This window comes from Olea europaea, chromosome 10, assembly GCF_002742605.1.
Source record: "Olea europaea var. sylvestris chromosome 10, O_europaea_v1, whole genome shotgun sequence".
NCBI lineage: Eukaryota > Viridiplantae > Streptophyta > Magnoliopsida > Lamiales > Oleaceae > Olea > Olea europaea.
This window is the reverse complement of record NC_036246.1, coordinates 1,855,226-1,871,165: the sequence shown is the minus strand read 5'-3', so window position 1 is coordinate 1,871,165 and position 15,940 is coordinate 1,855,226. Positions and strand designations below refer to the sequence as shown.

Here is a 15,940-nt window from a genome sequence, read left to right as displayed (position 1 = left end):
GATATAAACACATGCAATACATGTGTGGAATGACTAAAATGAAATACTAGTTGCCGTAAATAAAAATCAATAAAGGCCAAACAGGACAATACGAAGATAGGTTAAGGAAAAACCTTGATACCGGGTTTTAAATGGTCGTGCCACCTTTCTCTACATTGCTTTGCTGTTCTCCCCGAAAATTTCCATGCAATCACACACCATTTTCTTACACCATGCTTCTCAACCAACTCCATCAATAATTTATAATTAAAAAAAAAAAAAAGGTTTATATAAACCTTCGTCATATTTGTGTAAACTTAATTTCCGGTTTTGCATGTCTGAAAAATAAAATGATACAAATTATCCACTTCCAAAAAGATGCCTTTGGAGGTCAGCTAAAGGTTGTTAAAGGATAAATGTTACGTCGGTTAAAAATTTCCTAGAGAGTTGTGGCTCGAAAGCCGCACCGACAATATGTGATAATTGGTATTAAAGTTCATTAAACTCAAATAATTAATTTGATCATATTAAAGAATCAAGTGAACACACTAATTTTAGTGTGCTCAAGTGAGTCGTCATCTTTCGAAAAATATTAAAGCATAAATTTCACACTAATTAAATACTAAAATATAAATCAGCATATAATGGCATGATCTCTTAATAAAAACTCAAGTCTTAATGAAGGGTAACAAGATTTTCTTCTGCGGAAGTCATCACATGTAAATTTTACTACGAAAAATTGGATCCTTAGCCCCTGTTTTGTGGCCTTTAATTTAATTTAATTTAATTTAATTTAATTTAATTTTTATACTCATTTTTAATTCACAAAATAAAATATTTTACACGTAAATTTAAAATTTTCTCCACATTTTAACCATATATTCTCCAAAAATACTATTCAAAACATAATTTTTTGCTGACTATTACGAATATAATCAAAGAAATTGTTGTATAAAAATAATAGGAAAAAAAATACCTGTCATCTTCAGGAGTCCATGGCCCTTTAATTATATTGGATTTTTTGTCCACTCTGGTTTCCGACTTAATCTGTATCGTCTTCTCAATTTTATTCTCCGAATCGGTTCTCCTTTCAAGCTTATTGTCCAAAACCAAGCACAAATTAAGCTCCAATGGCTCATTGATTCGGCACTGCTCCGTTCTTTTCAATGAAGCTTCAGAATTTAAATCCAAAAACTTTCTAGTTTGAAGGCCATGTAAATGGGCTTCTGCACCATCTTTGGCAAACTGATTTTGTTGAAACTTCTTGCCAGTACAAGAAGCTTGAAACGGTTCCGAAGAAAAACCCGAAAATCGATATGCCGAAGATCCTTCAAGACTCCGGCGTGAAACCATAGAAAAAGAAGAAAATCCCCCCGGAAAATCAAACTTCTTCTTTGTTTTGAACAGAGTTAATTCCTTCCGACGTGAAACCAAATCTTCTCTACAACCTGAATTAGAATCCATGCATAACACACAAACAAAAACTTGTGAGAAACAGAGAGTGCGGTGGTGGTAAAATGTTCTTGCAGTGGCTTTATTAGTAGAAAAGGGTATGGAATTGCAGTGGCAACGACCGTTAACTTGAGAAGCTAATCTGACGGTTAGGAAGGAGGGTTAAGCTTCGGAGGATAAAAAGAGAGAAAAAAAAAAGTTATGTCATAATATAATTGTCTTTTTAGCTTACAGTTTGAAAAACACAGCTGAGCGACATGTGTCCTCTCAGTCGAGGACTTCCTTCTCATACGTTACAACTTATTTTAAGGAAAAATTGCAAAAGGGTACCTAACCTTTGTGAAAAGTGGTAATAGGTCTCCAACTTTCAAATTTTGACAGCACAATCCCCAAGCTTTTACTTTTGTGAGCATGGGTCCTTCATGGATGGTGTTGTCCAAATTGACGTTAATAAGCATGTGAATTGTAACTCTTCAATTTCTAAAGGACGAAATCAACGAGCACCAACAATAATGAAAAAATATAAATCGAAGAACGGAATGCAAGCAGGGGCGGACCCAGACTTTTAGTATTGTGGGGTCAAATTTTTAAAAATAATTTTTTTAATAAACAACATAATATCAATGAAAATAAGTTTATATGTATTTTGACACTTTGAAAACGTCGTATAATTACATCATTATTAATATTATTAAATATATTTTGCTACTTGCATAATTTTGTTTATCATTTCATTGGCAAATGCTAAGCTAACATTGAGTAAATTAAATTGAATATAGAAATTAAATGAATTGAAATAAAATTCAAGTTTAGCTCAGGAAGTAAATGAAATTCAAATTTAAAGCAAATATAATTCGAAAGTAATTCAAATTGCATTTAATCCGTAACGACCCTAAAAAATTTACGTCATATTTCATGTAAGACTTCTGAATGAAACGATATAAATTATATTGAAAAATTTATCGTGCAAAAATAATAATTAATTGAATTTTTTAAAAGAAAAACGAGTTAGACGTCTTTTTTGAGACGTGCGTTTGATACATATTTAATTATTTTTTATATCCGTTTGGACCATTCAATATGAAAACGATGTAGTTTTCGAAACAAGCTTTTACATGGCATAGACGATTTGTGGATTCAGATAGCACATAATCGCAAACGAATTTTTAAAGTTAGGATATTATCGAAATTTTCAAAATACTAGTTTCAAACACCCTATTTTAACATGTCATAACTTTTGTTATATTTGACCACTTCGCATGCCATTAATGAGTGAAAAATTAGGTCATGAGCATTTCGAAATGATATTAAGAATGCAATATTTTGACTTCATTTGGCATCCCGACGAATGCATCAAAGTAGATTGAAGAAAAAAAAATAGGGGCAAAATTTTGTGGGGTCATTTGACCCCACATGTCCCCATGTGGGTCCGCCCCTGAATGCAAGTGTGGTTCATTTGAAATTGGCTACATTCACTTGATCTCCATTGATGAAGCTTGGGGAATGCTCTATATGAGAAGGATTTGATATCACCAAGATTTATAAAAGGTAAATCAAAGAATCTATTCACTCAAAAGTCCAAAAATGAAAGTGAGTTTTTCATTTAAACCGGTAATTTTGATAGTGGTCAATGCAAGGTTCAAGATGAATAACTTTGATAATACAAATAATTTTGGTGTGTGGAAATGTGAAATGCCAGACATCTTTTATCAATAGGATATAGAAATTACTTCCAAGGAAAAGCCAGAAAAGTTAGCTAATGTGAATTGGGGAAGGATCAATCCTAAAAGTTGTGGTACAATTCATTTTCTTCTTACAAAAGATTACCAATATACAGTTAGTGCTATTCATTTGGAGATGAATATTTCTACAATAACTCTACAATTACCATCTGATACCCATTGTTTCTCTTATTTTAATTGGCATTTTATTTATTTTTTATTTAAACTACAAAATGTGAATTTAAAATTTTGCCCTTCTAAAATGTACACATTTTCAATTCAGGTGCTTATAAAATAAGGACCTATGCAGCTGCTAAAGGAAGGCGCAGCAAAGATGTGAAGTGTAGGGACCTATTTGTACTTCTCGTAAACGTTAGGTGCTCGCTGCAATTTTCCCTTACAATAAGACGTATGGAAAAAATAAAAAATAAAAAATAAAAAAATTCCTTGGGTGAGACATCACTTGACTGTGTTATTGAACTGTGAGCTTGAAGACAAATTTAGCCCTTTTTTTTTTTCCAAAAATATATTTCTTATTAAATTTATTTTCAATTACGCATTCTTCCATAAAATAATATTACATATAAATTTAAAATTTTTTCTTATTTTTTAATCACATATTTTTTGAAAAAAAAAATCACCATTTCAAAACACGTTTTCTCTAATATATGATTATAATTAAGCCCAAACAGGAGCTTAATCTCTAAAGTTTTAACTCTCCTTCCTGATCGTAAAACTTAAAAGAATTTACTAACCTTCGTGCTACTGCAACATCTTGAAGCTTGCAAAAGACTTCATCTAGTGAAGAATGTTCGGATGATTCACAATCCAATTGCAGTTTCGGAAAAGGACACGCCACCAATGGCTCGCAAGATGGATAATTAGCTTAGCTATAGAGCGGGCTTTCGTAAGTATATAATGTGGGTATTTTTTGACGTGGCCAGCAAATCCTTATTCCACTCACGTCCTCATAGTTTTGCTCTTGTATATTTGGACAAATCGTTATTTGTACATGGCCTTCTTTTTTTTTTTAAAAAAAGGGGATTGAACTCCAACCTTGAGAGTCCCCACCGCTTCGCCCCTAGAGCTTTGCATATGGCCTTTTTCGATAGTGGGGAAGGTGGTTGCGAGCACTCCTAGGATCAAGTCAGTCAATGATAGTAGAGTACTAGGTGTGGACGTGCTTGAGATGTGAGCCACTTAGTTGTTCGGGCACCTGATTAGTTATTAACATGTAAAACAAGAGAGCAAAGTTATAATTTGAGTGTATAAAATTGCGTTGTCTTCAAATGACACTAAACGTAAGTTTTTATAGTAGAATATGAGAAATATTGATTGTTCTCTTGATGGCTGAAACGTCTTCTCCTATGTGCCAATCCATCCATCATAAGCTATGTGGTATTTAATGTTCTAGAAAAGTAGTCACCATAGTACCTAGGTCTAACATCTGGAACATAGACTAACGATTTGATCTTTTGGGCGCTTAGAACAGAGAACATCAATCAATCGTGAAAGAATCTTATATAACAGATTTCTTGAAAGAGGTGAATTAGGAGATGCCTTTTATAAATCAAGGAGGCTAGTTGCCTCCGATTCCTTTTCTTGTAGCGTGCGTAGTATCTCGACTCTTCAAGGTACTTTAGCGGAAGTGATGCATCATCTCGATTACTTTATATATGGCATCACCTCTGTTAGGTAGGATGGTGACGTAGAGTGTGGGCCCGATTGACTTACTAGCTAACTACCACGTGGTGACGATTTGGAGTCTCATCACAAGAGACTTAACATAATATCTTCTATGTTTGGTTACTTAAATAGTTCAATAATTCGATTTTCAAGAGAAACTAAGATGAAGCAATTCAAATAAAATTTATGTTCATCTCCCATTCTTTTAAAACTATTTTTCCAACATACCCATTTTCAAATTTCAACCTTGTATTCATACAATAAGCCTTTATTTGACAACCATTATTTCAAAATTATTTAATTTTCATATTCATTTTGAACCATATATATACACAATAAAATATTTTGCACGTATATTTAAATTTTTTTCTACTTTTTAACGACTCATTTTTCAAAAAACTCACTATTTAAAACTTTTTTTTTTAATAATGGCCATCAAAATGACGTGCAGAATATTCTAAACGTAAATTCAAAACTTTTCTTTACTTCTTTACTACACATTTTTCAAAAATTCACTATTCAAAATAATATTTTTTATTAAAAAAATGGCCGTCAAACAGGAACTAATGTAAATTTAACTTTCAATTCATTCCAAAAACCCAAATGGTCATTTCAAAATAAAATTAACTCTAATTTAAGTAAAATTCAATCTTTCACCATACTTTCTAAGTGAATGTATCAAGGGTCGTCCTTTCAGAATAGCTTCCATTCTGCTTTTTGTTAAACAACTTTCAGCTTAGGCCGACTTTGATTTTTTTCCAAAAATATATTTCTTATTAAATTTATTTTCAATTACGCATTCTTCCATAAAATAATATTACATATAAATTTAAAAATTTTTCTTATTTTTTAATCACATATTTTTTGAAAAAAAAAACACCATTTCAAAACACGTTTTCTCTAAGATATGATTATAATTAAGCCCAAACAGGAGCTTAATCTCTAAAGTTTTAACTCTCCTTCCTGATCGTAAAACTTAAAAGAATTTACTAACCTTCGTGCTACTGCAACATCTTGAAGCTTGCAAAAGACTTCATCTAGTGAAGAATGTTCGGATGATTCACAATCCAATTGCAGTTTCGGAAAAGGACACGCCACCAATGGCTCGCAAGATGGATAATTAGCTTAGCTATAGAGCGGGCTTTCGTAAGTATATAATGTGGGTATTTTTTGACGTGGCCAGCAAATCCTTATTCCACTCATGTCCTCGTAGTTTTGCTCTTGTATATTTGGACAAATCGTTATTTGTACATGGCCTTCTTTTTTTTTTTTCAAAAAAAGGGGATTGAACTCCAACTTTGAGAGTCCCCACCGCTTCGCCCCTAGAGCTTTGCATATGGCCTTTTTCGATAGTGGGGAAGGTGGTTGCGAGCACTCCTAGGATCAAGTCAGTCAATGATAGTAGAGTACTAGGTGTGGACGTGCTTGAGATGTGAGCCACTTAGTTGTTCGGGCACCTGATTAGTTATTAACATGTAAAACAAGAGAGCAAAGTTATAATTTGAGTGTATAAAATTGCGTTGTCTTCAAATGACACTAAACGTAAGTTTTTATAGTAGAATATGAGAAATATTGATTGTTCTCTTGATGGCTGAAACGTCTTCTCCTATGTGCCAATCCATCCATCATAAGCTATGTGGTATTTAATGTTCTAGAAAAGTAGTCACCATAGTACCTAGGTCTAACATCTGGAACATAGACTAACGATTTGATCTTTTGGGCGCTTAGAACAGAGAACATCAATCAATCGTGAAAGAATCTTATATAACAGATTTCTTGAAAGAGGTGAATTAGGAGATGCCTTTTATAAATCAAGGAGGCTAGTTGCCTCCGATTCCTTTTCTTGTAGCGTGCGTAGTATCTCGACTCTTCAAGGTACTTTAGCGGAAGTGATGCATCATCTCGATTACTTTATATATGGCATCACCTCTGTTAGGTAGGATGGTGACGTAGAGTGTGGGCCCGATTGACTTACTAGCTAACTACCACGTGGTGACGATTTGGAGTCTCATCACAAGAGACTTAACATAATATCTTCTATGTTTGGTTACTTAAATAGTTCAATAATTCGATTTTCAAGAGAAACTAAGATGAAGCAATTCAAATAAAATTTATGTTCATCTCCCATTCTTTTAAAACTATTTTTCCAACATACCCATTTTCAAATTTCAACCTTGTATTCATACAATAAGCCTTTATTTGACAACCATTATTTCAAAATTATTTAATTTTCATATTCATTTTGAACCATATATATACACAATAAAATATTTTGCACGTATATTTAAATTTTTTTCTACTTTTTAACGACTCATTTTTCAAAAAACTCACTATTTAAAACTTTTTTTTTTAATAATGGCCATCAAAATGACGTGCAGAATATTCTAAACGTAAATTCAAAACTTTTCTTTACTTCTTTACTACACATTTTTCAAAAATTCACTATTCAAAATAATATTTTTTATTAAAAAAATGGCCGTCAAACAGGAACTAATGTAAATTTAACTTTCAATTAATTCCTAAAACCCAAATGGTCATTTCAAAATAAAATTAACTCTAAATTAAGTAAAATTCAATCTTTCACCATACTTTCTAAGTGAATGTATCAAGGGTCGTCCTTTCAGAATAGCTTCCATTCTGCTTTTTGTTAAACAACTTTCAGCTTAGGCCGACTTTGAAAGCATTTTCAATAAGTCGTCTAAACAAATTCAAAGTAAACTTATTAGTCTCAAAGATGAACTTTTAAAAAGTCATACTTGGCGTGAATTTTTTCACTTAAATTTTTGCTTTTAACACTTGAATTAGATCTCGGATCATGACAAGGACGAATTACTGTCCATCTTATAGAATTTTTACTTATTGTAGAAAAGCTTATTGAGAAAGCAACTTTAAATCAACTTTTTCCAAAATAATTTTCTACTTAGATAAGCTCTTTTTTTTTTTTTTAAATTATTAAAATATGTTAAAAAATAATGTGAGAAACAACTTTTAATTTTTCAAAACATGTCAAACGAGCTCTATGAGTTAGAAGTTTTAACGAATGCGATCCGCGTGGAGTTTCTAGTTTCTATTTGCACCTCTCAAATTGAGGTCCAGACCATGAAAATACAATAGAATACTACGAAGTGGTCAAACCGAATTAGCTTAGCTATAGAGCGGGCTTTCGTAAGTATATAATGTGGGTATTTTTTGACGTGGCCAGCAAATCCTTATTCCACTCACGTCCTCATAGTTTTGCTCTTGTATATTTGGACAAATCGTTATTTGTACATGGCCTTCTTTTTTTTTTTAAAAAAAGGGGATTGAACTCCAACCTTGAGAGTCCCCACCGCTTCGCCCCTAGAGCTTTGCATATGGCCTTTTTCGATAGTGGGGAAGGTGGTTGCGAGCACTCCTAGGATCAAGTCAGTCAATGATAGTAGAGTACTAGGTGTGGACGTGCTTGAGATGTGAGCCACTTAGTTGTTCGGGCACCTGATTAGTTATTAACATGTAAAACAAGAGAGCAAAGTTATAATTTGAGTGTATAAAATTGCGTTGTCTTCAAATGACACTAAACGTAAGTTTTTATAGTAGAATATGAGAAATATTGATTGTTCTCTTGATGGCTGAAACGTCTTCTCCTATGTGCCAATCCATCCATCATAAGCTATGTGGTATTTAATGTTCTAGAAAAGTAGTCACCATAGTACCTAGGTCTAACATCTGGAACATAGACTAACGATTTGATCTTTTGGGCGCTTAGAACAGAGAACATCAATCAATCGTGAAAGAATCTTATATAACAGATTTCTTGAAAGAGGTGAATTAGGAGATGCCTTTTATAAATCAAGGAGGCTAGTTGCCTCCGATTCCTTTTCTTGTAGCGTGCGTAGTATCTCGACTCTTCAAGGTACTTTAGCGGAAGTGATGCATCATCTCGATTACTTTATATATGGCATCACCTCTGTTAGGTAGGATGGTGACGTAGAGTGTGGGCCCGATTGACTTACTAGCTAACTACCACGTGGTGACGATTTGGAGTCTCATCACAAGAGACTTAACATAATATCTTCTATGTTTGGTTACTTAAATAGTTCAATAATTCGATTTTCAAGAGAAACTAAGATGAAGCAATTCAAATAAAATTTATGTTCATCTCCCATTCTTTTAAAACTATTTTTCCAACATACCCATTTTCAAATTTCAACCTTGTATTCATACAATAAGCCTTTATTTGACAACCATTATTTCAAAATTATTTAATTTTCATATTCATTTTGAACCATATATATACACAATAAAATATTTTGCACGTATATTTAAATTTTTTTCTACTTTTTAACCACTCATTTTTCAAAAAACTCACTATTTAAAACTTTTTTTTTAATAATGGCCATCAAAATGACGTGCAGAATATTCTAAACGTAAATTCAAAACTTTTCTTTACTTCTTTATTACACATTTTTCAAAAATTCACTATTCAAAATAATATTTTTTATTAAAAAAAATGGCCGTCAAACAGGAACTAATGTAAATTTAACTTTCAATTAATTCCTAAAACCCAAATGGTCATTTCAAAATAAAATTAACTCTAAATTAAGTAAAATTCAATCTTTCACCATACTTTCTAAGTGAATGTATCAAGGGTCGTCCTTTCAGAATAGCTTCCATTCTGCTTTTTGTTAAACAACTTTCAGCTTAGGCCGACTTTGAAAGCATTTTCAATAAGTCGTCTAAACAAATTCAAAGTAAACTTATTAGTCTCAAAGATGAACTTTTAAAAAGTCATACTTGGCATGCATTTTTTCACTTAAATTTTTGCTTTTAACACTTGAATTAGATCTCGGATCATGACAAGGACGAATTACTATCCATCTTATAGAATTTTTACTTATTGTAGAAAAGCTTATTGAGAAAGCAACTTTAAATCAACTTTTTCTAAAATAATTTTCTACTTAGATAAGCTTTTTTAAAAAATTATTAAAATATGTTAAAAAATAAAGTGAGAAACAACTTTTAATTTTTCAAAACATGTAAAACGAGCTCTATGAGTTCGAAGTTTTAACGAATGCGATCTCCGTGGAGTTTCTAGTTTCTATTTGTACCTCTCAAATTGTAGGTCCAGACCATGAAAATACAATAGAATACTACGAAGTGGTCAAACCAAGCACGCCTTTGTGTAATCAAATCCAATTCCTCCTCCTTCCCAGGGCAAAAAATGCTCTCGCGCTCGCACTTCTCTTTTTAGCAAGTTCGCTGTGCTTTTCAATCCGATTTCTCCTCATTTCATTTCTGTAAGTAGTGGGTACCTTTTTTCTTCATTAATGTTTCAATAATGTGATTCGCTTTAAATTAAGTGCGTGCCAAATGCGTTAATTATGTGTGTTTGAGTAATATGAATGTATAGAGGCTGATTTAGGCTTAACTTGAAAGTGCAGTTGATTTACGTATGTGACATGTATCTCGAAATGAACAACGGAAATTCGTGTAGAATTGAGGGGAGATCGTTGCTTTGGTTTAACAATCTGTGGACACGGAAGCCGAGCACGTGTTAGTATGAACGTGCTTAAGTTCAATTATTTTCAATCAGATTGGAATAGATCTATTGGAGCTTTTATGTTTAGTCGTTGGTCGTTCATGCATCACTTTTATATGTGTAATCTTTTAGCATTATAACTTGTTTTGTGAAGAGACATATTTATTTCTGAGTTACATTGTTTTCTTCCTCTTCTGTAATTCTTTCTATTTGATTTCTATACGATCTGTTCTATCAGTCAGATTCTATGCATTGTGCAGTGCGATAATTATACACCTACGTGCGAAGACAACACAAAAGACTAATTTCATTGTTTTACTCGAATCTTGATTTTCCATTCAGAAAGAAAGAAAACACGTGTTATTTTCTGTCATCTCTTGTAAAATTTATGTGGAAGTCTCTGGTTGTTTCTGCAACTTGTTCAAGATGCATACAAGTAAAAAGTAATTCTTGTGGAGCATGTTTGTGTAACTAGCTAGCATTTTGTGAATCAAATCACTGTAACATTGTGAAGGTAACATAAAGTGTATCTTAGGTGCAACAGAATGCGGCTGCTGGTGAGTGAAGATACTAGTACCCCAAGCTATTGGTTGAATTGGAGATTCTTGCTATGTGCAATATGGGTCTTGGCATCTATGTTCATTGCATCATTTCTGATACGGAAATATGAACATTCAGACAATTCTGAATCTGAAAGAGGGGATACACAGCAGGAGAGACCGCGGATTTTGCATTATGGTGAAGCTTGGAAGCCGTGTCTAAAAGAAATCCACCCAGTTTATTTGGTGGTTTATCGAGTGACAGCATTCTGTCTGCTTTTAGTTGCCCTCAGTTTTGATGTTGCCGCTCATGGTGGTGAATTATTTTTATACTATACGCAGTAAGTCATCTTCATCTTCTGGAGTACTGATAAATGTATGGTTGTTGACAAATTGATACAAACTCAAATGTGAGTTAAGGCCTTCTTTGGTGACACTTTCTGTTGACAAAAATGCATAGTTTCTTAATGTATGAAGTATCTGTCCCCCGGAATCTTTGGTATTGAGTACTTTTGATTAACTCATGGAAATTGTTTTGAAATTACATGTTCTTTTGGCTCCATGCAGGTGGACTTTTACTTTAGTCACCATCTATTTTGGGGTATGGTTCATTCATTACATTTTTCCGAGCATATATATGGAATGTTTCCATGAAGTTACTGTCTTGAAATTTGTGATGTGGTTGCAGTCTCTCTTCAAGGCACAGTACTATCCAATTCTATAAATTTATCTCTTCCCATCTTAGGCTTTTTAGTTTCTTGTGTAGTTTGGTTTGTTGCTTTCTATCAACGGATGTTTACAGCGTCACAAAGCAAATAGCTGCAGCGACTACCCTGTATCGGAGGTTGTGGAGCAAGGGTTATATGTGCCTCTTGCCCGTGGAGTAAATGAAACTGGAGTCAAATTACCTAAAAGATTGGAATGTCCAGGAGAACAACATTGTTCGCAAATTGCTGGCTTGTGCGGATACCTGTTTCAAATTTTATTCCAGGTATCATATTTTAATACTAATACTAAAACTAAAAAGCTAGATAACGTTATATTTGGTTGCACCTATAATTCTTTGGCAAGTTCATCACATCTTCTAATGCATACTTCCGATGAGCAGATGACTGCAGGGGCGGTATCTATTACTGATATTCTTTATTGGACTCTAATATTCCCCTTTCTTCACATCAAAGATTATGAGCTGAATTTTGTAAGTACTTTATATAATCTCTTCAGTTTCCATTCTTAAAGATTATCGAGTTATCTAGGACCATACATGCATCCTTGCAAACTTAGTATATGCCTGTAGCTTCCTATAATTGTGCCTATAATGTACCATGAGAGGATCCTTGATTTTCAAGGCACCATTTAAAGAAGCATTTTCCTGTGACCTACTATGTAGCATGATTTATGCAATATCCTTGCAGAAGGATACCTTTATGCACATGTTCATACCTGCAGAGGTGAACTATGCATATTGGTTAGATACAACTTCGAAACATGGCTCTTACTACTTCTGTGCTGTTATTAATCCCCTCTGTTTCAATTAAAAGACTGGACTCGGGGTGGCTCTTTTTCTTCCCGCAAATTTAGATCAGTTTTATCCCCGGTTGAGTTGGAATTCATGAATTGCTTCATTCTCTCTTAGGTTTGTAATGAGTTTTATATGGACAGACAAGATGCAGTTTCTTCATTTAGTTACTTGTATCATATACAGATCTTACACTCCAAAAGTTTGCTACTGATCAATTCTCCTGTCACATAATTGGCTCCAGATTTATGAGAGCAAGATAATCTTTTTTCTTTTTCCTTTAATTTGGGGACCAGTGGGTCCACAATATAGTTTTTAAAAAGCCATAACAAAGCCTTATCTTTGACACAATTTATTGTCAAAAGGAGCAATTTCTGAAAGTACTTTAACGATATTCTGTATCAATGTCTCAAGAACTGAAAATCCACTTTTCCAGGTTATAGTCGTGTGTGCACATAAATGCATTCACTTCTTTATTATTATTTTTTTTTCCTTATCCGCTCTTGTCTTGGCAGTGAGAGAATGAGAGGGTAGTGGTTGAAGGATCCTTTTCTTTCACATTATATACCTTGTTTATGCTTTGTCTCGGCAACTTGCAAGTTGGGCCAGGCAGTGCTTATATTTCTGAATGGGAATTGCACGGCACCATTCTGTTGCAACCTCCCTAGGATCTAATGTAGCATCAAAGCATTAAAGATTTCACCTTGCAGCATTCTTTGTTTGTTTTATGATTATAGGCTCATGCACAATATTTTATGAATGTGTGGTATTATTATAGTGTTTAAACTGTTTCTTTTGGGTAAAACATGTATGGGAGGACCCTTAACTTTACCAGTTTCTTTTCGTTGAACTTTTGGCACCCCAACCAGCTTTTGAATGTTAACTTTTCACTAATAACTAATGAAAGTTAAACTCATTACAAGCATAAATGAAATAAAATATAGCATTTTACATTCCAGTCTATTTCCACTCATCAATTCTTGCGTTCTATAGCCATGGACTCATGGGTGCTAAGGATGCTAGCTTCTTTCAGCCGCACGGCGCTTTTAATTCGAAAAATTCATATAATCATTTCATGTATTTCATTCCTGTTTTTGTTGATCATTTTCTGCTGTCAAATTTAAGAAATATGTTCCCTTTTTGGCCAGTTGACGGTTGTAGCACATTCACTTAATGCTATCTTACTCCTAGGGGATACAGCTTTAAACAGCTTGGTAAGCTGCTGCTCCATGTTTGTACATTTTTCACGTATTATTTATTTTTTCTATTAATTTCCATTTATTGGGAGTGTTGAAATATGCCTAAAATTTTCTCCTTAGGGGTTCCCTTGGTACCGAATCTCTTTCTTTGTTTGGTTGACGGCTATTTATGTCATCTTCCAATGGATTCTTCATGCATGTGAATCAATTTGGTAATGTCCGTTTCTCTTCTATTCATTTACATTGGTAGCATTTTATTTCATGTTTCATTGGGTATTTTCCTGGTTTCAGGTGGCCGTACCCAATCCTTGACTTGTCATTTGAATATGCTCCTTTTTGGTAAGTTTATTAGCATCTAGGCATTTATGGATACAGATATTGATTTCCATATAGTCCTTGAATGACAAGTTCTACAAGGAAGCTCTTTTGTGCATGGCAGTACCCATATTTGCTACGCATATTTTCTTTTTCCACAACTTTGAGTCAGTATTAATAATTCAACAGCTTTCTTTCATTTAGCATTCTTTTAGTATAGGAAATAGTGTTAAAGGGGTTCCACTCGCAGCCTGTGTCACTGTATCTTCTTTGTAGTCATAGTTACAATGGATCAAATTTGACCTCTTGCAGATGTTTGGTCAGCTTGATTGGTTGGCCTTTAACAGGGCTAAGAAAGAAAATAAGTTAAAAAAAAAATTTGTATGCCATCAATTCATATCTAATATTCACTTAAGACACTTCGATGGGCAGGTATTTGCTGGTGGCGCTAATGCATATCCCATGTTATGCCATCTTTTTATTGCTGGTAAAGATAAAACATTTGGTATTGTCCAAATGGTTACCTCAGTCATATCAATTTTGCCCATGAGACATCCATCCAATATCAAGTGTTTCTTACTGGAAAGGTTCCCTGTGATGCGTATCAATTTTCTTTGTGGTAATTCTTGTTATAATTGGACTAGATAGGTGATTTATTTGCCAAAATGGAAACCATTTATTTTCAGATGTATGCTTGGCACAGAAAATATGGAGATATTAACTTTTTTCTTGCAAGAAAGAGGTGACCTTAATTAGATTTATATTATTTATTTCAAGGACAAGTTTTGGTGTACATAAAATATGTATACAAGAATGTCCACACCCTTCACATGGGGTGGGGCCCACCTCGCATGAGTCCACCTCACGTGAGGGGTTTGGACATCTTTATGTACTCAAATTATGTACACCAAGTACAATCCTTAGCTCAATGATCATCATATGATGTGACATTTAATTGGTCATAAGAAATTAAGAGGATCACATATCCATATATTTAATTGGACATTAGACCGATTAAGTGAGTCACACATCCATACATTAGATTAAACATAGATAAAGATTTCACCTTGAATCCAAATAATTGCTCCGTCTTCTCTTTAAAATGTTTCTAGAACGGTAACCAAATTCCATTATTGAGTCTCAAATCAAACTATTGACCACGCTTCGTTGGAAGTCATTAGTTGTAAAATTTCATGTGGAAAACTTTGGATTTTAATATATGTAATAAAAGGCATTGTTGTATAAAAATAATAGGAAAAAAAGAAAACAAAATACCGATCTTCTTCAGGTGTCCATGGCCCTTCAGTTATTGGAATTCTTGTCTACTCTTGTTTCCAATTTCATCTGTATCGTTTCCTCAGTTTTATTTACCAAATGGGTTCTCCTTTCAAACTCATTGTCCAAAACCAAGCACAAATTAAGCTCCAATGGCTCATTGATTTGGCACTGCTCCGTTCTTTTCAATGAAGTGATGTAGAATACATGGTCGAATGGATTGAGGAACGGTTGGATCGAAAAGGGAAAAATTGTAAATTGCAGATTGGGCTTTTGAGCTCAGATTTGGACTCATAATACCTTTTTGAAAAGAGAACGACGAGACAAATTGAATTCACCGCTTTGCTTTGATGTATAATGGATTTTAGCCACCCAAGTTCGTTTAGGACTCGAAAACTATTTTTGAAATTTTAATGTTGTTTTTTGTTATTTAATTTATGTCGAATTCTTTGCAATTTTAATTCCTTTAGACTATGTTTTCATTTAAAACCCTTTAATTCTCCGTTTTTTGATATATTGATATTAATAAACTTCGTGATTTTGTCTTTCATAATTTGGTGGATAAATTGTGTTATTAAATTTTCGCTTGAATTCTTTGTTTCGCGATGCATCAAGTGATATCGGAGCCAATTTTTGTGTCTATAAATTTTTGTTTTATATCCATGTGTGACATACCAACTACCACTAGGGTAGATTTGGATGTTAAAATTAACGGAATGATGATCTTATTAATTAGA

At 33.4% G+C, this 15,940-nt stretch overlaps 1 protein-coding gene across 1 annotated transcript; it reads left to right on the top strand.

Moving 5' to 3' along the window:
- The first annotated feature begins 9,896 nt into the window (after positions 1–9,896).
- Positions 9,897–14,689, top strand: LOC111400827. The gene is made up of 9 exons (XM_023028244.1): positions 9,897–10,114; positions 10,892–11,236; positions 11,463–11,496; positions 11,662–11,886; positions 12,004–12,093; positions 13,563–13,628; positions 13,734–13,825; positions 13,905–13,952; positions 14,361–14,689. Exons 2-9 carry the CDS (start codon positions 10,902–10,904, stop codon positions 14,476–14,478), a joined length of 1,008 nt encoding a protein of 335 aa, XP_022884012.1. The 5' UTR covers positions 9,897–10,114; positions 10,892–10,901; the 3' UTR covers positions 14,479–14,689.
- The last annotated feature ends 1,251 nt before the right edge of the window (positions 14,690–15,940 follow it).